The 22,819-nt window shown below is 54.9% G+C and overlaps 3 protein-coding genes across 5 annotated transcripts; all 3 read left to right on the top strand.

Moving 5' to 3' along the window:
• The first annotated feature begins 1,052 nt into the window (after positions 1-1,052).
• Madcam1 (mucosal vascular addressin cell adhesion molecule 1) lies at positions 1,053-4,477 on the top strand. 2 transcript variants are annotated; one of them, XM_038315877.1, is made up of 5 exons: positions 1,053-1,113; positions 1,363-1,629; positions 1,865-2,185; positions 2,950-3,381; positions 4,347-4,477. In XM_038315877.1, exons 1-5 carry the CDS (start codon positions 1,053-1,055, stop codon positions 4,475-4,477), a joined length of 1,212 nt encoding a protein of 403 aa, XP_038171805.1. The 2 variants fall into 2 exon arrangements, with proteins under 2 accessions (XP_038171805.1, XP_038171811.1); XM_038315883.1 differs by lacking the exon at positions 2,950-3,381.
• Positions 4,478-6,376: 1,899 nt separating this feature from the next.
• Positions 6,377-11,314, top strand: Tpgs1 (tubulin polyglutamylase complex subunit 1). Its single transcript, XM_038341125.1, has 2 exons — positions 6,377-6,750; positions 10,685-11,314. Exons 1-2 carry the CDS (start codon positions 6,377-6,379, stop codon positions 11,220-11,222), a joined length of 912 nt encoding a protein of 303 aa, XP_038197053.1. The 3' UTR covers positions 11,223-11,314.
• A 4,797-nt stretch (positions 11,315-16,111) lies between these two features.
• Positions 16,112-22,656, top strand: Cdc34 (cell division cycle 34, ubiqiutin conjugating enzyme). 2 transcript variants are annotated; one of them, XM_038331478.2, is made up of 5 exons: positions 16,112-16,386; positions 18,723-18,809; positions 18,916-19,013; positions 19,143-19,277; positions 22,150-22,393. In XM_038331478.2, exons 1-5 carry the CDS (start codon positions 16,210-16,212, stop codon positions 22,190-22,192), a joined length of 540 nt encoding a protein of 179 aa, XP_038187406.1. In that variant the 5' UTR covers positions 16,112-16,209; the 3' UTR covers positions 22,193-22,393. The 2 variants fall into 2 exon arrangements, with proteins under 2 accessions (XP_038187406.1, XP_038187401.1); XM_038331473.1 differs by having other exon boundaries at positions 16,117-16,386; positions 22,146-22,656.
• The last annotated feature ends 163 nt before the right edge of the window (positions 22,657-22,819 follow it).

Genomic DNA, 22,819 nt, shown 5'->3' with positions numbered 1-22,819 from the left:
CAGGACAGCCAGAGCTACACAGAGAAACCCTGTCTCAAAAAACAAAACAAAACAAAAAAAAAAAAAAAAAAAAAAAAACCCACAAAGGGTTACCTACAGACCAATCTGGTGGGAACATTTTTTTTCCAAGTGAAATTCTCTTTTTCCAAATGTCGCTACTTATGTCAAGTTACGAAAACCTTAGGTAAACACAGTCCCCATATGTCTGAAGACTTGGACTCCACAGGGGCCATGGAAGGCAGAAGGAGGGTGGGGGATGGGAGGTGTCGTCTCGCCTTGGAGACAGGAGAGTGCAGAGCAGAGGTGCAAAGGTCAGGAAGGACACAGGACTCTAGCTTTCTTCCTCTGCCTGCAGTGCAGCGCTGGGGGTGTTGATACGCAGAGGGGTGTCCTCAATAAAGACCTAGGCCAGGAGGGAATGATGGGAGGGACAGAGTGCCAGTTTTGGAGGAAGGCGGTAGAGAACTGAAAGGAGTGTAGAAGAGATATTCTCAGAACTCCAACTCCGCCTCAAGGCCCAAACACATCCAAAGCAAGCCAGGCCCAGACCCCAGACTCTGCTGGGGAGGACACAGCCTGGGGGTGACTGATGGTAGAATTCGGTCCCAGGAGAAACCCTCCACCCTGCTGCACGTGGCCGCAGGGGACCCCCATCATTCAGAACAGGCTCAGGCGCCTCCGCCACCCTCATGTGGTCACCTGTGGAAATGAAGGCTGAGCTCGAGTCGGCTGGGGCGGAGCAGTCTAGGATTGGCTAATTTCCATGCAAAGCACTTGACCCACTATGGTGACCCCAGCCTCTAACCTCAGCCTTCCCGTCCATAAAACTGGGGTCTGGAAACTTCCCAGGCCTTCCCTGCCCGTCTGTTCTGATTGTGTTCCCGGGTCCCTGCCTCCTGCAGAGTGGGGGTCGGGCTGGGAAAGCCCCCTGGGAAACTCCCACAGAATAGGGAGAAGGGGGAGGAGAGGCAGGGTCTCAAGACAGCGGGAAGCCGCCAGCGCGCTGCTATTTAAACCGCTTCCCCTGGCGGTCACAAGAGAGAGGGGACATCATGGAGCCCAGCCTGGCCCTCCTGCTAGCCCTGGTCACGGTGCCCTTCCAGCCTGGCAGTGGTGAGTGGGGATATGGGGAGAGGACTTTGAGAAATGAGTGGGTAGAAGTACAGAGGAAGGAGCTTTGGAGGTGCGAGGAAAGCCCAGGATCTGAGAGGTTGGTCTGGGGAAGTGGGGCTCTAGTTGCTCTCTAGTCAGGAACCTGTGGCAGAGGGCTAGATTCCTGGGGTTTCAACCCAAGGTCAAGGGTCAGGACTGGAATCTGAGCCCAAGCTGCCCCAACATGGTTTTAATGCTGTTTTCCCTCAGGCCAGTCCCTTCACGTGGATCCCTCTGAGCCTGAGGTAGCAGTGGCCAGGGGTACATCCCTCCAGCTCACCTGCAGCCTTTCCTGTGACGAGGACATAGCCCGGGTGCAGTGGCGTGGACTGGACACCGACCTGGGCAATGTGCAGTCCCTCCCTGGCAGCAGCATCCTCTCTATACATGGCATGCTGACAGACACGGGCACCCGGACGTGTGTGGGCTCCTGTGGGAGCCGCACCCTCCAGCACCGCACGATGATCCTTGTGTATGGTGAGGCCCATTCTGACCTTCCGGGTGCCACCTACCCAGGGGTATCAGGATCTTGCACCACACCGATGCCATCACCCCCAAGTTCCCGCACCCGAATCCTGCAGGCTGACGTATCCACCCTTCCTGTCCCGGATACCTAAGGCGCATAGTTGCGTCATCGCCCCAAACCTACCTCCTCTGCCTGGCCCAGCCCTGACCTCTAAGCTCAACCCTGGGTCCCACCTGCCATTCACAGCCTTTCCAGACCAGCTGGTGGTGTCCCCAGAGACCCTTGCACCTGGACAGGACCGAGAAGTGGCCTGCACGGCCCACAACATCTCAGGCCCAGACAGACTCTCCTTCGCCCTGCTACTGGGAAACCAGACGCTGGAGGGTGTCGAGGCCCTGGAACCAGAGCAAGAGGAGGAGACACAGGAGGCCGAGGGCACGCTACTGTTCCGAATGACACAGCGCTGGCTGTTACCCTCCCTGGAGACCCTTCCCCCTCCTGCCCTTTACTGTCAGGTCACCATGCAGCTGCTCAACCTAACGCTGACCCACAAGATGGAGCTTCCAGGTAAGCCCTCTGGGTTCCACCTGTCCCTGGGCTCCGCTGCTCTGGCTCTGGGACCAGGATTGCTCGTCCCCACCAGGAGATTCCCAACAGAACTGGTCAGTGTCTGCCCCGTGAGGCAACCAGAGAAAAGACTAATTCAAAAGATGAGGGCCTACTCTGTGCCAGCTCCAAAATGATATCCATATCCTTTTCTGTTCCCAAATGCTTGGCTTTGGTCAGACTGTCCTGAAAGACTAGGGTGGGGCCAGCGCTCAGTAGGTGTTTTATAAACACTGCTCAGTAGACTCAAGGTAGGTGCCAGAACTCAGTAGGTCTTCTACAAATGCTGGCTGAAAGGATTTGGTGGAGTTGGCACACTATAGATGTTTATAAACACTGACCAAGTAGTCTCATAGAAACCTGCACCCAGTAGGTGCTTTATAAACAGTGGCCTAGCCTTCAATCCCAGCACTAGGGAGGCAGAGACAGGTGGATCTCTGAGTTCGAGGTCAGCCTGGTCTACAGATCAAGTTCCAGGACAGCCAGGGCTACATGAAGAAACCTTGTCTCAAAAAAACCAAAATAAGTAAAATATGCAGTGGCCTAGCAGACACACAAAGGACCCGGTGCCCAGTAAGTTCTTTGTATTATCTTCTCCTGGCCCCAGCTACTATGATGCCCTGTGTCACTTGAGTGACAGGGGTGGGGGGTGGGGTGGGGTTCTGTCCCACTCCTGGGCTGCAGATGAAGGGCTCAGGGCTACAGGAAGAACATTCTGTTTACAGTCCTACAGAGCCGGACATCAGCAGAGCCCCCCACCACCACCTCTACCAAGCCCTACTTTGTGACCTCATCACGCACTACTGAGACCAGCTCCCCTGGGCTCCCCAGCACAACTCTGCCGAATACCCTTCCTCGCTCCACACTTAGCCCTAGGACTCTGAACTCCGCTGGAACCTGCCATCCCGAGATCCATCAGGACCCAGAGGCGGGCTGGCAGCTCCTCTGTGAGGCGCACTGTGGGCCTGGAGTGACCGTGCGCTGGACCCTGGCTCCTGGCGACTTGGCAGCCTACCACAAGAGGGAGGCCGGGGCCCAGGCATGGCTAAGCATGCCACCCCCAGGTCGCATTCCTGAGGGCTGGTTCCAGTGCCGCGTGGACCCAGGGGGGCAGGTAGCCAGTCTGTATGTCTCCGGCCAGGTGGCCCCAAAACCCTGTGAGTGCTGGGGCCCTGGGAGGGACAGACATATGGGATTAAAATGCTACTTGAGGCCAGGCAGTGGTGGCACACGACTTTAATCCCTGCACTCAGGGCGAAGTAGGTGGATCTCTGTGAGTTCTAGGCCAGCCTGTTCTACAAAGCAAGTTCCAGGACAGCCCAGGTTACACAGAGAAACCCTGTCTCGAATAAAACACAAAACAAACAAAAGACCCGCCAGCTGAGGTAATTCTGTGCCATGTGTGCCTCAGTTTCCCCCTAAATTCTGTATGATTTCCTGGCTGTGAGAGCACTTAGACTTCAAAGCACCTTTCAGACTAAGTTTTAGAGATGCAGAAATCCCATGAAACAGGGCTAGAGAGATGGCTCAGAGGTTAAGAGCACTGACTGCTCTTCCAAAGGTCCTGAGTTCAATTCCCAGCAACCACATGGTGGCTCACAGCCATCTGTAATGAGATCTGTTGCCAACTTCTGGCCTACAGGGACACATGCAGGCACAACATTGTATACATAATAAATAAATAAATCTTTAAAAAGAAAGGGCATCCAGAAAGGAGTTTTTTGTTTTGTTTTGTTTTGTTTTTAGAGCTGGAGTGATGGCTTAGGGGTTGGGAGCACTGGCTGCTCTTCCAGAGGACCTGAGTTCAGATCCCAGCAACCACAGGGCTCACGGCCATCTGTAATGAGATCTAGCGCCCTCTTCCACTGTGCAGGCAGAAGGGTGCATACATAACAAATCTTTAAAAAAATTTTTTTTAGTGTTGATTTCACATGGCAGAGGCTGGCCTCAAACGTGCTGTATAGCTGAAGGTGACCCTGATCCTCCTGCCCCCACACGCATCATCACACCTGTTTTAATGGCTGAATTTTACAACACGTTAATTACATGGGAAGTCCACTTTTAAACCACAGTGGGGCTCCAGGCGCCAGGCCTGAGCACGTCCTTTCTTCCACTCTTTCAGCCTCCGTCGTCTCCCTGTGGATTGGCAGCTTGGTGTTGGGACTGCTCGCGCTGGCCTTCCTTGCCTACCGCCTGTGGAAATGCTACCCACCAAGTCCCCACCCAGATACCAGCTCACGCACCCTCCTATGATGCTCAGCTGTGCCAGACCAAGGGGGCCGGAGGATGACCAGCTGCTAGGGTTGGGGTAGTCAGGACGACAAAACGTGCCTTTCCTTGGTGGTCAGCACATCTGCAAGCTCCTTCCAGTGTTCTGGCCCAGAACAGAATAAAGGCCCCGTCTGGCCACTGGTGTGTCCTGTCGTACTGTGAAAATAGAGAAGCTTTGCACGTGTCTCAGCCCTACACCCAGGGTCCCTGGAGACAGGCCCACATCCCAGTCCGTCATCTTTGGTAGGCCCAAGCAGGATGTGAGAGGATGCGAGGCTAGGAAACACCCGTGCTTCATAAGAGTAACTAAGGAGGTACCCAATGGCCTGAAAAAAGTACTGGGGGTGGGGTTAGCCTGGGCAAACACCAAGATGGAGTGTGGCTGATGTCATGGGGCAGGTGTGTGGGCTCACGCAGGTTCATGAAATGAAGACCCAGAGACACTTGAGAATGAACTTGGTCTGGGGTTCCCAGCCTCAGTGAAATGAAGAAGCACTTTCCCTTCCCCCAGGGCATTTTTATTTTTTCCCATATTTACACTTCAATCAGTTGATTTCCATATGCTCAAAACAACCTGAACGAAGCTTCCAAAAATACAGTGCCCAGTGCAAATACCTGATTCAGGAGGTACCACAGTTTTCTGGGATGCCTCCTAAGTTTTTGTTTTGTTTTCTTTCTTTCTTTTTTAATTTTGTTTTGATTTGTTTTTCAAGACAGGGTTTCTCTGTCTAACAGTCCTAGCTGTCCTGGAACTAGCTCTCACGGACCATGCTGGCCTCAAACTCACAGACATCCACCTGCCTCTGCCTCCCAAGTGGCCCCCTAAGGTCTGCATAAGCTTTGTACCCATGGGAAACTCTCAGACAAGATTCACACAGGCTGACAAAGGGTATCTGTAACACAAGGGATGGATTAGTGCTGGGTGCTGACTCCAGGGCTAGACCAGGTGTGGCCTAGCGAGGAATGGTGCTAGTTGCTAACTCTCTGGAGCCAGGCCAGCAGAATTCTGCAACAATGCGGGGGAGGGGGGGCGCCAAGGGGATGGAGGTAACACACAAAAGAGGGACATGCAAGGGTACTAGAAAGCCAGAGCAGTTCAGTTACAAGAGCAACCCCCTCTGGTGGTCAGAAAGGGTAACTAACAGCTTGGGGTAGGAAAGGGAATCCGGTGAAGTTTACTAAAAGTGCAGGCGGATCTCTGTGAATTCGAGCCCAGCTTGGTCTACAAGAGCTAGTTCTTTCAGCACAGCTTCCAAAGCTACAGAGAAACCCTGTCTCGAAAAAAAAGTAACAGGGTCTGAATCCCGCTCGCAATTTTATTTTTTTTTTTAAATATTTATTATGTGTACAATATTCTGTCTGTGTGTATGCCTGCAGGTCAGAAGAGAGCACCAGACCCCATTACAGATGGCTGTGAGCCACCATGTGGTTGCTGGGAATTGAACTCAGGACCTTTGGAAGAGCAGGCAATGCTCTTAACCTCTGAGCCATCTCTCCAGCCTCCCGCTCGCAATTTTAGATTCCCGGTGGAAGAACCGCATGCATGCTTGGTGGGGTTTCTCAGGTACCCAGGGAGACTGGTTGCTAGGAGACCATGCTTAGGAAAACTTGCCCACTACCAAGATGGCAAGCAATCGCGCTTCAAGCCGGAAACCAAGCCCTTCCTGGGGGACCATATTGAAGTCTGGCAAGCTGGAAGCTAAGAGATGCAGTCACGGAGTACCAGGAAAGACGTAAACGGAAAACACCAGTTAGTGAACAGGAGAAACGGTAGCCTGTGCCTGTCACTACCGAGACTCAGAGAGAACCCCCCAACTCGCGCTGCCTCTGCCCTTAACAAAAATGGCCGCCCAAGAAGGGCGCTTTGTCGTGCTGTGAATTATGGCAGCGCTTCCGGTTCCACTGCCCTCAGCAAAGATGGCGGCAGTAGAGAAGCGGCGGCCGGCAGTAGCACCAGCGGCCAATTTCGCGGACAGCGGCCGGACGTCGGCGTCTCAGGCGGCGGCCGCAGCCGAGAGCGAAGAGGACTTCCTCCGGCAGCTGGGAGTGACGGAGATGCTGCGCGCGGCCCTACTGAAGGTGCTGGAGACGCGGCCCGAGGAGCCCATCGCCTTCTTGGCGCACTACTTCGAGAACATGGGCCTGCGCTCACCAACCAACGGCGGCGCCGGGGAGCCCCCGGGTCAGCTCCTCTTGCAGCAGCAGCGCCTGAGCCGCGCGCTGTGGCACCTTCGCCTGGCTCACCACTCGCAGAGGTGCGGACCGATGGCGGGCGGGGTGCCTGAACTACAGCTCCCGATAGGCCCCGCGCGGGCTCAACCCACCGCCGGCGCGGGGCATATCCGGGAGTAGTAGTCTGTCCTCTTTTCCCGGACCAGGTCCGTTTAGGGTGGTGTGGCTTCGCTTAGATTTCGGCCGCTGTGAGCGCGGGGTGTACTGGAACTTGTGGTTGGGCGTTGTAATCCATCTATAGCTGGCGCGTTCAGATGAGTATGGTCTAGGGGTTTTTTACTTTTGAGCCTCGCAGCCCAGGGTTTTGGAGGTCAAGAAGCCCAGCGAGGACCTGGCTCAAAAAGCCATTCCTGCAGTTATAGCATAAATAGCTGCGGTGCTTGTCCAGGAAATTGTCAACCTGTGTACTGAGGTCCCACCCCGCAGTACAGTCCTGAGTTGCACCCGCAGAGCTGGTCTAGACCCGCAGAGCTGGTCACACCCGCAGATGTGAACCCTGCAGGAAGGCCTGCCTGGAGCCCGGCAGCTGAAAGCGCTTCTGTACCCCAGTGGGAATAGTTCCTAGTGGAGAAGATGAATGAAGGACACTTTTCCATTGCGTAGTGGGTGGGGAAGTTGATCAATAGGTCTCATCAGCCAGGGGCGGCAGCATGGAACTGGCTTTACAAAGGGTGCATGCAGGACTCAGATGTTGGACAGCAGTGACCCCCGCTTTCCCGAAGAGTGAAAGTCCAGGGATCATACATTCCTGCTGGTTTCCTCTCAGAGTCCCAGAGACGCTGGAACAAGTAGGACAGGATAGGAGTGGATTCGAGCAAAGCAGACACCTCTGCGCCAGGGGGAAAGGTTCAATGTCCCCAGATGATGGCCAGGAAGGGAAAGGGGGGGGCGGCGATGTTGCAGGGAGAGGCGGGGAGGGGGCAGGGATGGTTGGATGGATACAGGCACAAAAGCTGGGAGACCAGTGTTTCTGCAAGGTTGCTGGCCGCTTGGTGAGGAGCCCAAGCAAAAAGGTGGACAGAGTCTACAGCCGAGATGGCAGTGGAGGTGTGAGCGGGAAGACTGAAGGCATCGGTGTGGCAGGCTTTCTTCTGGGCCACCAGCCAGCCCCCAAATCATCACACGGAGACTTAATATTAGTTATGAACGCTCGACCTAAGCTTAGGCTCATTTCTTGCTCACTCTTAAAACTTTACCTGTTTTTCATCTGTGTATTGCCTTGGGCCTTTTTACCTTTCATTCTGTATGTCTTCCTTTCCTGCTTCCTCCATGTCTGGCTGGCTTCTGCCTCCAGGCATATCTCTCTCTGTCTCTCTCTCTGTCTCTCTCTCTGTCTCTCTCTCTCTCTCTCTCTCTCTCTCTCTCTCTCTCTCTCTCTCTCTCTCTCTCTCTCTCTCTCTCTCTTTCGTCTCTTGTTCCTAATTTCCTCCCCCTATTCTCTCTGCCCATCAACTCATTCTGTTACCCAGCTATTGGCCTGAGCTTTTTATTAGACCAGTCAGGTGTCTTAGGCAGGCAAAGCAGCACATCTTTACTGCGTCGTTTAACACAGCAAAAAGAAATGTAACGCATCTTTGCCTAGTTCAATTAATATCCCACAACAGAAACAAATGTAGCACATTTTCACATAGATAAAATAATATCCTACAACACTTCAGCAGAAGAGCAGGCACACAGGTCTGCACCCTGAGGTGCCCCAGGGAAGGAGGGACCAGGAACAGACTGCTTCCTGGGGCATCTGTCTAGAAGAGACTCTCCCAGGGGTAAAAAGTGGTCAACTTAGTAATTTAAAATAGGAACATTGTGAGTTGAAGTCAGTCCCACCTGAGGATCTGGGCGGGGTTTGTGACCATGTCACTAGGTCATGTGGCCTCTGTGTCCTCCAGCCACTGAGTGCTTGCTTTCCATCCTCTGACGTAGCCTCCTCTTAACCTGAAACAATGAAAGCTGTGGGTTTACCACATTCTGAGGTTTGTGGACATGAACTTGGGGTCACTGCTCACCCCAGGACCTAGTGTTATACCACTAACTGTCAGCAGCTCAGGACAGCAGGAGACATGGAATGGAGCCAAGCCACAGCTGTGTCCCTGTCTGGTGTCACAAAACTAGGCCTCGCTTCCTCCCCCAGAGGTCCCCATCACACTGCTCCCCACTTCAGACCCCCTGACTGATGTCTACCTGACCCACCACCCATGTAGCCCCTGCCACGTCCCTGGAACTGAGGGGCTATGCTTCTGTATGGCCGGTGTCCCCATCAGGTGCCTCCCCACCAGCCTGTGAGACCACCAGGGGCCAAGCCAGGAGTCAGACCCATGGGACAAAACCCCTGCTACCTTCCTGGCTACTGTGCTGCTAATAATAGTGGCTGGGAGAGGGACACTGACCATACTGTTCCTAGGCTATTAGGGAGTCATTTTTGTGGCTCTCGTAGGGCTCTTTTGATCAAGTACAACTTCGAAATGAAGGCTGATCCAGTGTAAGTGTCACCTCAGCTACAGCCACTGTAGCCACACAAGGACCAGAGTAAGGTCCACTGTAAGGCAGTTACTCTCTGGGTCCTGCAGTCAGACTACCAGCCTGATCAGAGCCTCGATTTGTGATCCACAAGGAGGGACCCCACCCTAAGGTCAGAGAAGGAACCATCTGACCCAGTACACTCCCTCTCTGCCCACTAGCTCTTAGTTGAGAATGTGACCTAGCCACAGGTCCATGTCAGAACCAGCTAGCTACTTCATGTTTCAATAAAACTTTATTTACAAGCCATGGTGACTGAGGCAGGGAGATCATGGGCACAAGGCTCATGTTTCAGCTACTGAGATCCTGCTTCAAAATAAACGATGGACTTGCCACAGCATGGCTGCTTGAAGACATCATGGCAAGGCTTAGGTGTGTACCTGACAGCAGTGAGGACTGGCCGTACCACCCCCCTGCCCCTTCACAGATAGCCCAGCACGTCTGCAGGCTGGTCGAATGGGCACTTACTATATGCATACTGTGTGCTGGGATGGGTCCAGCTGGCAGAACGCTCACTTAGCATGCGTGAGCCACTGGCACCACATAAACTGGACGAGGTGCACCTAGAAGGTGGAGGCAGGGGGATCAGGAATTCAAGATCCATCTGGGCTACATGAGATTGTGTCTCAAACAGAAATCCCAATGGCTTGTCCAGAAAAGGTGCTTGCTGCCGGGCGGTGGTGGCGCACGCCTTTAATCCCAGCACTCGGGAGGCAGAGGCAGGCGGATCTCTGTGAGTTCGAGGCCAGCCTGGTCTACAAGAGCTAGTTCCAGGACAGGCTCTAAAAAAAAGCTGCAGAGAAACCCTGTCTCGAAAAACCAAAAAAAAAAAAAGAAAAGAAAAGAAAAGGTGCTTGCTAAATTTTGACAACCTGAATTCTTTCAGTTGCAGGAGGCCATGTGAAGAAGAGACCCAACTCTATGGAGTGCCCTCTGACCACTCACACATCACAGATACATATGCATGCTTATGACTAATAATAAATTGGCTTTACAACAAGGTCTCACTCTGTAGACTAGGCTGACCTCAAACTCACAAAGGTCCTCCTCCCCCTGCCTCCCAAGTGCTGGGCTTAGAAAATGGCCCACTTATATCTATGGCTGTTTTGCCTGCATGTATGTCTGTGTACCATGTGTATTCCTGGTGCCTGCCTCAGAGGCCAGAGAGGGCATCAGACCTCCTGGAATTTGAGTTCCAGATGGTTGTGAGCCGCCATGTGCTGCTGGGAATCAACCCAGATCCTCTGCAAGTGCAGGCCTACTGACCGAACCTCTCTGCAACCCCTTAATAAATTTTAAGGAAACAAACACTTGGGGGTTCCTCCATGCCTGGTACTCTGGAGAAAGATCCAATGAGTGGGATTGCTGGGGTCCGGGGAGGTCTGGAAAGACTCCAGGTGACCGGCCATACTGGGGGCTTCCTGACACCCATTATCCCTGCAGGACGGCCTTCAACAACAACGTGAGTGTGGCCTACGAGTGTTTGAGCGCCAGTGGTCGCAAGAAGAAGCCAGGACTGGACGGGCGCACCTACAGTGAGCTGCTGAAGCGTGTGTGCAGGGACGGCGGGGCACCCGAGGAGGTAGTGGCGCCGCTTCTGCGCAAGATCCAGTGCCGGGACCACGAGGCTGTGCCACTGGGCATCTTCCGGGCCGGCATGCTCTCGTGCTTCGTGCTGCTGGAGTTCGTGGCGCGAGCCAACGCCCTCTTTCAGCTGCTGGAAGACCCAGGCCTGGCAGTGGCCGATAGGCGAGTGGGCCAGGCCGTACTGGACACGCTCGAGGGCGCGCTGGGCGCAGGAGACATGGCGGCCGCGCCCACACACTACCTAGAGGCCGGTTCCCGCCTGGGCCCCGACAGTCTGGCACGTGCCCTGGACAGGGCAGCAGCAGGACGGCGGCCCAGCGTGCCCATGGCCCGAGAGGAGTTCCTGGAGAAGGCTGCAGCCCTCTTCATTGCCAAGGTCAAGCCGGTGGGTTGAGCCCAGAATATATGCACGCCCTGCCACCTCGCAGGGAAGGCGAGGCAAACTGGTGTCCCGGCATCCTGCACAGGGCCTCACCCTGGGAGGGGACCAGCGTCTGCAGCTCAGTCCCCTCTGTTTTGGCCTGTCTTCCATACTCACAGAAATAAAATCTGAAAAGACCCGCCTTTGCTGGTCGCCTGTGTGCAGCTCCCCGACCATTGCCAAGCACTGCCACCCCCAAGGTCCCTCCAGACCACCAAAGATGAAGGGATCATTAGGAGGAGTTCTCAAGATCTCCCATCTCTGCTGATGTCCGGACTTTCAGCAGGCTTTCTTAGACTGACAGCCCCCAATCATGACACAGAGACTTACTGTTAATTATGAACGCTCATCCTTAGCTTAGGCTTGTTTCTAGTTAGCTTTTCCTTTAATTTAGATTAGCCTATTCCTATTCATCTATGTGCCGCCCGAGGCTTGTTTACCTTACCTGCTACCGTCTGACTGGCTCCCCTTTTCTCTCTGCCTGCCAGCCACACCTAACCCTCCTCTGCCTAGCTATTGGCCCATTCAGCTTTTTTTTTTGTTTGTTTGTTTGTTTTTTTGTTTGTTTGTTTTTTTTTTTTTTTTTTTTTTGTTTTTCGAGACAGGGTTTCTCTGCAGCTTTTTTTTTTAGAGCCTGTCCTGGAACTAGCTCTTGTAGACCAGGCTGGCCTCGAACTCACAGAGATCCGCCTGCCCATTCAGCTTTTTATTAGAACAATCGGGCGCCTTAGGCAGGCAGGGTAAAGCAGCAACACACCTTTACACAGCTAAACAATTATTCTGCAACACAAAGATGCGACACATCTTTCCATAGTAAAACAAATATTCTATTCCACAGCAAGGACTCCACCCCTAAGGTCCTCACTGGAGGATTCTAGGCGGGTCTCCACCCCTGACCACGCCCCCAGACCGTGACTGGTGCGGTGCCAGGAGGTGGAAAGGGGGAGGGCCCTTGCTCAGGAAGTTATGGGTTGAGATGCAGGGGCCTCTGCTCGTTGCCAGTCCCCCCAACCTCCACCCCTATCCCAACCATCCAGGCTCTGTTCAGTGCACCCTGCCCCAGCCCCAGGGGCTTCATCACAGTAGAGGAACTGAACCCTGGAGGATAGCCTTCCTAGGCTAGCAGAGAACAGGTGGTTCTCATACCTGTCACTCCTGTGTCCTGGCCATGGTGAGAGGGCACTGATTCTCCCTCCTACCTGCCTAGTGAGTTCCCAGGGGAATGGAGTTAGGGCACTGAGGAAGTTTCTGGAGATCTTTCATTTTAGCCAGTGTTGATTGACTTGTGTCCCAGAAATGCTGAGAGATGGAACAGGTCCAGCCTGTCTCCTGTCAATCATGGGATTTAGAAAGCATCAGTGCGGCTGGGCAAGGTGGTGCCGGCTATCACTCACGCTGATGGGAAGGTGAGGCAGGAGTTCATGAGTTCAAGACAGCCAGGCAACTTAGTGAGACCTCTCAAAATGCAAAGGGCAGGTGAGATGGCTCAACAGTGGGTAAAGGCACTTGCCACCAAAACTGACCGGAGTTCAGTTGGTGGAAGGACAGGTCTGATTCCTGCAAGCTGTCCTCTGACTCTCTCTCTCTCTCTCTCTCTCTCTCACACACACACACACACCAAAACAAAAAACAAACAAACAAACAAAAAACTCCAAGAGAGCTGAGGGCCTGGCTAAGGAATAGAGCCCCTGCCCAGAATCTCCCAATGAGGTACTGACTGCATAGTCAGGGTGGAGCCCCTGTTCAGAATTCCTCAGCTACAGAGCAAGTTCAAGGCCAGCCTGGGCTATGTGAGGCAGGGAAACACAACGTCTCCAAACACAAAGGAGCTGACGTCAGACCGCGTCAGGCTGAGTTCAGCAATGTGGAACCTACTCACACTGTGGAACACGATGGTGTGCCTGCCTGACCTCGCGTGCACGAAGAAGCCAGAGCCCCGCACCGGCATTCCTCAATGGCTCCACATGATGGTGTGCCTGCCTGATTTTGCATGCATGAAGAAGCCAGAGGCCCGCACCCACATTCCTCAATGGCTCCACATGATGGTGTGCCTGCCTGATCTCGAGTGCATGAAGAAGCCAGAGGCCCGCACTGGCATTCCTCAATGGCTCCTCCTCCTATTCCTAACATAGGGGTTCTCATTTCCACTAGGCTGGCTGGCCAGTGAGTCCCAGGGATCCTCCTGCCTCTGCTGGGGTTACAGACCTGTGCCACCACACCTGGCTCTTACCAGATGCCAAGGATCCAAACTCATATTCTCATGCTGAGCCTTCGCCTTGGCCCTGTGACTCATTTTTTTTTTCTTTTTTTGTTTCTTGTTTTGTTTCTCTGTGTAGACCTGGATGTCCTGGAACTCACTCTGTAGACCAGGCTGGTCTCAAACTCACAGAGATCCACCTGCCTCTGCCTCCCAAGTGCTGGGATTCAAATGTGCACCACCACCACCACCCAGCTTTCATCCCATGCTTCTTATAGATAAACAAAAACCTGGTTTTGATGGGATCTATCCAAGGTAACCATGAACGTAAACTTGGTAGTTGACAAAAGGCCCAACTCAAGTGGCTCAACACAAAAACAAAAGAAAACAAAACCCAGAAGTTCCCATCCACAAAGTCAGGTATGGCTGGACCCAGGAATATAACAGAAGTGGAGCCTGATGGACAACACTTGGCAACCCAGAATTTTAAGAGGCTGGGACAAAGGAATCACACATTCTAAAGCTAGAGTGAGTTAAAAGTCAGTCTCTGCAATATTGAGAAACCCTGTCTCAAAAGTCAACAGGAGCCCTGGGTAGCAGTGGTGGCACTAGGTGACAGGGGTGGAGCACACCTTTAATCCCAGCACTTGGGAGGAAGAGGCCAGCCCAGTCTACAGAGGGAATTCCACTAGGGCTACACGGAGAAACCCTGTCTCCACCAAATATAAACAAACAAATAAATGAATGAATGAATGAATGAATACATACATACACACACACATAAATAAATAAATAATTAATAAATAAATAATAAATAAATAAGTAAGTAAATAAGTAAATAAGTAAATAAATAAATGCAGAATTCCCAGAAGCACACTATCCTCAGCTTCTCCTTCCTGGGAGGTCTCAACTTTCCACAACAGGGAAACAGTGGTCCTGTTACCTGCTGAGCCTGCTCTGAGAAAATGCCCAGGGCCAAGGCTTCTCATGAGCCACCCCTGCAGTTTGGAGTAGGGATCTGATTGCTCCTGGCTTTGAGGCCTGGACTGTCCTGATCAGACATTCTCTGAGACTAGGGACTTGGGGTCATGACATCCATGTGTGAACCCGCAGGAGACCCCAGTCGCCAGAGGCCAACACCCAGCATTCAGGATGTCTATGAGCCCAGATGCAGGCTCACTTGGAGGCATGGAGGGAGCGGGGGAACCTGTCCCTCTGCCCATCATGGCTTCCCAGTGTAGGCTGTGGGAGTGGCAATCCCAGGCACACTGAGAGGAAAGCCTGGGCTATTTACTATGAGCTGACAACTAGGTGACACTAAGTCTGACAGGGACAAGAGGAGCAGAGAACACCAGTAGCCCTCTCAAGAGCATAGCCAGTAAGTCTTCTAGCCCAAGAACCCAGAGTGCTGAGTAGAAGGACCCCAGAGTCCCCAGGGGGAGGAGAGCCAAGGCCTGGCTCTGCTGCACGTGAAGTGCGGCCACATCAACCAGCCCCACCTTTGACACTGTTTCCCTGTCCCCAAACCGGTCTACCTGCTATCCCCAACCAGGACAGGATGATGGAGCACCTGTAGGTGCTGCTGTAGGTGGGGAGCTGCCCATGTCCCAGCCTCAGGTGTTGATGCAGGAAAGCCCACAGGCAAGGTGAGTCACCTGACAACCCTGAGCCAGAAGAACCACCTACCCCTAGAGGTCACAAGTACACCACACAGACCCTCCTGCAAGGTTTAACTACGTTGCCACCCCCAACTCTCACGACCAAAGATCCAGGCACGGAGTGTAGGTGTCGCCACTGGACAACCTCAGGGACTTTGCACATCTGTTCCCGCTCCCACTGCCTTTCCACTGGTTTCCGGTCTGTTTAAGCAGGACTAAGGTGTGGTCAAAGGTCAGCCTGGCATGAGGGTCCAGCGCTGGGATTCAGATTCCACCTCTTGAAAGCCAGGCCTGCGGGCCCCAAGTCGTCAATTCTATCTGCCCTCCTACTAAGCAAGCCCGCAGAGACCACTGCTTCACGTGGAGGGGGTGTAACAAGTGAATCCTACTCCGCCCCCATTCAAGCCACGCCCAACTACCCGCCCATAGCCACACCCCCAGGACGTCACAAAAAAAGCCCCCCCAAAGCTGCAGCTACAGGGCCGCACCGCGCAGCCCAGCCCTGCCCGCCACCCCGCACACAGGCACCCGCGGAGCTCTTCCGCCGGAGGCGACGGCGGCCTCCCGGGCTTCGGAAACGCAAGGCGCCTGCGAGGCAGGGCGGGGAAAGAAGACTACAGTTCCCGGCGTGCCCCGCGGGCGGGCGCGCAGACACATTCCGGACCCGGTGGAGGCGTCGCACAGGCGCATTCTAGACCCGGCAGTGGCGCGCAGGCGCATTTCCGACTCGGTGGCAGCGGTGCGCAGGCGCATTCGAGGACCGGGTGTAGCACGCAGGCGCATTCGGGGACCGAAGAAGGTACGCAGGCGCATTCGGGGCCCGGCGTCGGTGCGCAGGCGCATCCGAGGCCCGGTGGCAGCGGCGCGCAGGCGCATTCGACGCTTTCGGCGCGGGCCGGGCCGGGCCGAAGCAAGCGCCGGGCGGGCATCGGCGCCAGAGCGAGTGGAGCCTTCGGGGTCCCCGGGTGGCGGCGGCGGCGGTGCAGAGGAGGAAGGCGGCGGCTCTCCCCCTGCCGGCGCGCGACCCGGTCCGTCCCGCGAGCTCGCGCCGGTCCCGCGGCCCGGCCCGGCCCCGGGCCCCTCCGCCGCCGCCGCCTCCACCGCCATGGCCAGGCAGCTGGTGCCCAGCTCGCAGAAGGCGCTGCTGCTGGAGCTGAAGGGGCTGCAGGAGGAGCCGGTGGAGGGCTTCCGGGTGACGCTGGTGGACGAGGGCGACCTGTACAACTGGGAAGTAGCCATCTTCGGGCCCCCCAACACCTACTACGAGGGCGGCTACTTCAAGGTGAGACGGGCCTCAGTTTCCCCTTTGTACCCTCTCCCCCTCAGGTTGTCTCAGACCCTCAGTGCAAGGCGGCCCCTCCTTTCTTGTTCAGCACGTGCTGACCTAGCCGCGGGGTCTGGTGTCACTGGACTGTCCTCCAACAGAGGACCAGGGGCAATTAATGACTGGCTGTCCCCAGGCTGTCCTGCACTCGACCAAGCATGTCCCTGGGGAAAGATCTCCCCAGATTATCCCGACCCCTCCCAGCATGCTCTAGTGAAGGGGCTCCCCAGGGACAGCTCCCCAGGGCATCCCCAGTCACAGGACACAGGAGATTTCGTAACCCTCTGCCGGCAAGCATGTTCCCAGAACATAAAGAACCAAGAGCACTAGAGAGGCAGAGGCAGGCGGATCTCTGTGAGTTCGAGGCCAGCCTGGTCTACAAGAGCTAGTTCCAGGACAGGCTCCAAAGCTACAGAGAAACCCTGTCTCGAAAAAAAAAAAAAAAAAAAAAAAAAAAAAGCCAGGGGCAGCTGCTGCCTGGCATCCCCAGGCTGTCCAACACCGTGGAACACAAACTTTCAGAGACATCTGCTTGCTGGCATGTGCTCAGCCTGTTCCCCGCTCCAGGACACAGGACCAGGGGTAGCTGCTGGCCGGTGTGTCCCCAGGGAAGAGATGTACAGCCTGGACGCCACCTGCTCCAGTTCCAGCAGAGGCCCTGACAGGGCTTTGGCAGCCGTGCCTACTTGGACAACAACCATCTTTAGCCATAGCCAGGCTTTCTGTAATACATTCCAAGAGAACAGTGCAGGCAAGGGCCAACCTACCCACCTCGATCCTCAGAGTCACACCCTGGATTCCTGCCCAGACCTCTGGCTCCCAGAGCTCTCTGCTCGCCTCGTCCTGGGCGGCCTTTCTCAGATTCCACAGAGCAGGTAGCTTCTTGGAGGCCTAGTTCTGCCTTGCAGGCCATGTCATCTGCCCTCTGATGGCTTAAGGCTCAGTGCACCCGATGTTGCCAAGTGTAGGGACCCACATCCGTGCAGTTGGACCATCCTGCCTGCTGTGGACTGGAACTCCTAGCAGACTCGGTCTTGTTCAAAGGGCCAAGAGGAGCATGGTGAGGATTAGGTGGATGCACAGATCCTAGCCAGCCCAGGTCCCACGTGTAGGTCCTGTCTCTCTATTTGTGGCTGATGTCCTCACCCTTCTTGGGCAGTGACTGGGACTGTAGTAGTCTACTCCGCCAGGGTAACTTGAGAGTCAGGGTTCTCGGGTGCAGCATATGGAGAATGGGAGGTGTGTGGGTACCCTTGTCTCCCACCCTGGACTGTGGTCTGGACTGGAAGCCTCTGAGCTGTCCAGATGCTATTAATATCCTGGAGTCTCCACTGCCAGGAGGACAAGCATGGACACCTGAGCTGCTCCCCACCTGCAAAGGATGGTGGGTAGGGCCTCCTAGGCCCCTGTTATTCTAAGGACAGCTTGGGAAGAGACTCTGCAGGATGTCAGTCAGATCTGCCAACGTAGGTGCCTCCTATGTGGTGTAGGTGGTTGAGACATAGAGCCCCTCTGAGGGGAGCTGTTAGGAGCTTCCTCTGGATGGCCAGCCTGTCTCGTGTTGAATGGGACTGTCCAGGAATGGGTAGGAGCCTTTCCGATGCTGAGCCTCCCTTTGCTCAGTTTTTTGTTTTTGGCTTTTTGAGACAGGGTTTCTCTGTAGCTTTGGAGCCTATCTTGGAGCTCGCTCTGTAGACCAGGCTGCCCTCTGAAACTCAGAGATCCACCTGTCTCTGCCTCCCGAGTGCTGGGATTAAAGGCATGCGCCACCACTGCCTGGCCAGTTTGCTCATTTTTAAAAAAACATCTGGAGTCGTAGAAGTGACAGGTTCTGTTCCCCTCTCAGCTGTCCTGAGGGGATCAGGGCTGGAAACTCCGCACTAGGTTTGTGTATGTCCAGTCCAGTTGGAAGGAGCCATGGGGCAGAGCCTCCAGCTTGAAATACTGGCTAGCTCTGAGGTCACAGACCACTGCTCTTTAAGTGTTTGTTCTCCTTGCCCAGGGGACACTCCAGAGGCTGCCCTAGGGGAGCCCCAAAACTAGGGCAAATGTCAGACCTTTCTCCTCTACCGACTGGAGAGTCTGCAGGGCAGTGGGGAGGGTGAGGTGGGAGACCTGCTGACGCATCCCCTGGCTGGCTCACAGCGGGTAACTGTCACCTGGATGCCAGGTCACAGAGGTGGGGCCTGGACGGCACAGACACCATTCTTCATCCTCTGGGCACAGTGCCTGATGCCAGTGCTCAGGGGACCACCATTGAACCATTGACCCACCCCACTTTCTGACACCTGCAGGCTCGCCTCAAGTTCCCCATTGATTACCCATATTCCCCACCAGCCTTCCGGTTCCTCACCAAGATGTGGCACCCCAACATTTATGAGGTAAGTCACTACCAGCACTGCGGATGCCTGCCTCAGGTACACCCCGCCACACCTTCTGCCACCTTTGCGCCCACCCCACAGCTCATCTAACCCGTTACTTTTGCAGACAGGGGACGTGTGCATCTCCATCCTCCATCCCCCAGTTGATGACCCTCAGAGTGGGGAGCTGCCCTCAGAGCGGTGGAACCCCACACAGAATGTCAGGTGAGAACTGCATGTGTCCTTGCACCTTGGGCACCCCGAGACACCCTGCACCCTGTCCCTCCTCGTTGCTCCATTAGTCAGGGGTTCCCAGGGTCTCCGGGGAGCTGAACTTGTCCCACGGCCCCACAGGACCATCCTCCTGAGTGTGATCTCCCTGCTGAATGAGCCCAACACCTTCTCGCCCGCCAATGTGGATGCCTCGGTGATGTACAGAAAGTGGAAGGAGAGCAAGGGAAAGGACCGGGAGTACACGGACATCATCCGGTGAGTGCCAGTACCAGCCAGGACAGCTGCTGGGTTTCCTCACAGAGATGCTGCTTGCTGTAGTCATCTGTGCTTCACGTGTGTGGTGGAGTGTGCCCCACCTGGTCAGCTCCTTTGTTCCCCTGCTCCATAGTCGTTCCTCAGCCTTACATCCCCAGCTGGGGGGGTCTGTGTGCCCCCACCCAGAGCACTGACTTGTCATCTGGCTTACCTTCATGGGTAACTAGAGCACTCTAGGCCACAATCCTCAACGGTTGGTGTGAGCCTTTCTGCAAAGGGGGAGGTCACTGAGCCCACTGTGTGCCACGTCCATATCCCTCATCAGCTTTTACCTTGTTCCTGGCTTGTTCGGGGGTCAGGTGGTCTCCCTTGCACCCCTAAATTTGGGTGTGGAATAGAACTTGCAGGATTCTAGGCTAATGTCAAACCCTGCCCTGCTGAGTGTCCACACAAGTACCCACATTCCCGGTCACTTGACTTCTCTTTTCTGAGACAGGCCTTCCTAGAACCCCATGTTCTCCTCAAGTTCCCTCCCGGTGCCAGGAGGATCGTGCTTGTCCACACACCCAAGCACACAAGCCTGTGTTGTTTCCACGCAGGCAGCAGCCCAGGCCCATCAGCAGGTGTGCTAAGCAAGCCATACATGTCAGCCTGGAGCCGTGGACAGGACGAGCACCGCCCAGCGGGACCCCTGTGCCTTGTCCTGCAGAAGGCAGGCCTGGCTTCTGAGAATTGACATGGACTATAGCTTGGTGGTCAGTGCTGGTCCAGCAAGACCCTGGATTGGGGTCTTTAACAGATACATCAGAACAGAACGAACCTTTGCTTCTCCTCCTGTGTGGAGGTATTAGTTACATGGGCATGTGAGTGCTGAGGATGGTCTAGAAGTCCCTGCAGCCCTGTCCCCTTCGTCTTCTGCTCAGGCTGCCTATGGCTCACTACCCTCTTGCCCATCCCCAGCTGGGAAGAAGGCAAGCTGCCCAGTGGGGTTTGTAGTGTGAAGCGGCGGGCTGCGTTCCCGCCGCCCAGTCGCCGGCTAGCTTTACACCCGAAATAATTACACGGAAACTGTATTCTTTTAAACACTGTCTGGCCCATAGTTTCAGCCTCTTATTGGCTAATTCTCACATCTTTCTTTAACCCATATTTAGTAATCTGGGTAGCACCACGACGTGTGGCTTACCAGGAGAGATCTTAACCTGCGTCCATCTCGGAGAGGAGCAGCATGGAGACTCACTATGGCGAATGCCTGAAGCGTCTCCCCCACTCTACTTCCTTGTTCCCACAATTCTGTTCTGTCTACTCCACCTACCTAATTTTCTCTTAAAGGGCCAAGGCAGTTTTCTTTATTAATAATGAAAGTAACACATAAACACTCCTCCATCAGGGGTTTCTTTTCTCAGTTTTTTTGAGACAAAGTTTTCCTATGTAGCCCTGGCTGTCCCGGAACTAGCCGCTTGCATAGAATCAGGCTGACCTTGAACTCAGATCCACCCGACTCTGCCTCCTGAGTGGCGTGCGCCACCACCATGCATTTTAGGTATAGCCTGTTTTTGTGGGCTTTTCTGTCATTTGTAACTGTTTTAAGCTTGAGGTCACCTTGGGCACACTAAACCCTTCCCATCATCCACTTCCAGTCAGCCTGGCAGTTGGGACTTGGTATGTCAGCCATAATGGTGTCTGTTGGGCTGCAGTAGACTCTGTCCTGCACGGAGTACCCCTGGGTACAGGCGCCAATGGAGGCTTTGGATCTGGTCTATTCACTGCAGGTCTCCTGCCTCCTGGCAGCCTTTGGCCCAGTTCTCCTGGCTGCTTCCTTGCTGTGTCCCTGTCCCAGAGCAGAAGCCCTAGGCTATTTTTACCAGTCTGACTCCAGGAGCCACTTCCTGTGACCACGAGGAGGCTGTGCTGCTCCTGGGCTCCACTGAGATCCTTGAGACAGGGCTAGGCTGTCGTGGTTTTCCTCCAACAGTGTCTTCTCGGTCCTCTCTGGGGAGCTACGACCAGCGTCTGCCTACTCTTCACCTCCCCCAGTAGGACCTGCACCCTGGAGTGGCCTGACCCTCGGGGGGTCTGAGGCTCTGGTCCAGACCGATTTCTTCTTTTTCTTTTTTTAAGATGTATTTATTATGTACATAGTGTTCTACATACTGAGGGGGGCACCAGATCTCATTACAGATGGTTGTAGATGGTTGTGAGCTACCATGTGGTTGCTGGGAATTGAACTCAGGACCTTTGAAAGAGCAGCCAGTGGTCTTAACCTCTGAGCCATCTCTCCAGCCCCACCCCCAGGCTTGATTTCGTTAACCACTGCCCCTGTGCAGGGACACTGGCTCTGTGCTGCTTCAGAGTACAGCCAAGGCATGCTGGTGTCCCTGTCACTTCCCCCAGGCTCAACCGCAGGCCTCCAGGACCACCCTTTGTCAGTGCCTCGGCTTGGGATGCAGTTAAGAGAGTTTGTTTGGTGTCGGTGTGGTGTGTGGATGGGTGCACACACAGAAGCCGGGGGACAAAGTCTGGGGTTCTGCTTTGTCACCTTCCCTGCAGGGCCTGCAGGCTGCCGTGCAGCTGGTGTGGGTGCTGGGGACTGAACTTGGGTCCTGTGCTTGCACAGTAGGTGCACTTTCTGCGTTGTCTCTGGCCCTGTTTGTCATTTAAGACAGGTCCCGCTAGCCCAGGCTGGCCCTAGACTCACAGCACTTCCTGCCTGTGACCTGCACCAGGCTGTGGTTACTTCCTGTCTAGGAGCTGGTGTGAGCCACCTGTTGTGTCCTGGTCCCCTCCTCTCACCTGCTCCTCAACCTCCATCCATTGTCTTTGGAATCCCAGGATTCCTGGGCCGTGGCCTCACCTCCCCTGTCTCCCCAGGAAGCAGGTCTTGGGGACCAAGGTGGACGCAGAGCGTGATGGCGTGAAGGTGCCTACCACACTGGCTGAGTACTGCGTGAAGACCAAGGCGCCGGCGCCCGACGAGGGCTCGGACCTCTTCTACGATGACTACTATGAGGACGGGGACGTGGAGGAGGCCGACAGCTGCTTTGGGGACGAAGAGGACGACTCTGGCACCGAGGAGTCCTGACCCGCGTCCCCGAAATAAACTTACAAATTTTACCTCAGCAGGACCCGTGTGGGCCTCAGGCGATAGACTACCTCACCGAGGTTCCATGTCGGCTCCCGTCCCCGTGACCCTTAGGTCCTCTTACCCCGTGGTGCCTGGCAGATATCCCACTCAACTCACAGATGGTGACAAGCCTGGGAGGCTGGGAACCGCCTCGTAGGGAGGCAGAGACTCCATCCCAGCCCAAGCAGGGCCAGCCCCACAGCCACCTCCTCTCTGCTTTGGTGTGTGTGAAACCCAAATAAAATGGCTTTCTGAGAAGCTGGGAGAAACAGCCAGGACGCCAGGGCAGTGGGCTGGGCAGGAAGAAGCGCTTTTACTGGTCTGTTCATCGGGCTCAGTGGTCTGCGTGGGCTCCAGGTCCGGAAGCAGCTCCCTGCTGCCTGCAGGTCATGCCCTCTGCAGCTGGTGCTGCGGCTGCACT

This window comes from Arvicola amphibius, chromosome 1, assembly GCF_903992535.2.
Source record: "Arvicola amphibius chromosome 1, mArvAmp1.2, whole genome shotgun sequence".
Classification (NCBI taxonomy): Eukaryota; Metazoa; Chordata; class Mammalia; order Rodentia; family Cricetidae; genus Arvicola; species Arvicola amphibius.
This window is presented reverse-complemented; position numbering and strand designations above follow the sequence as displayed.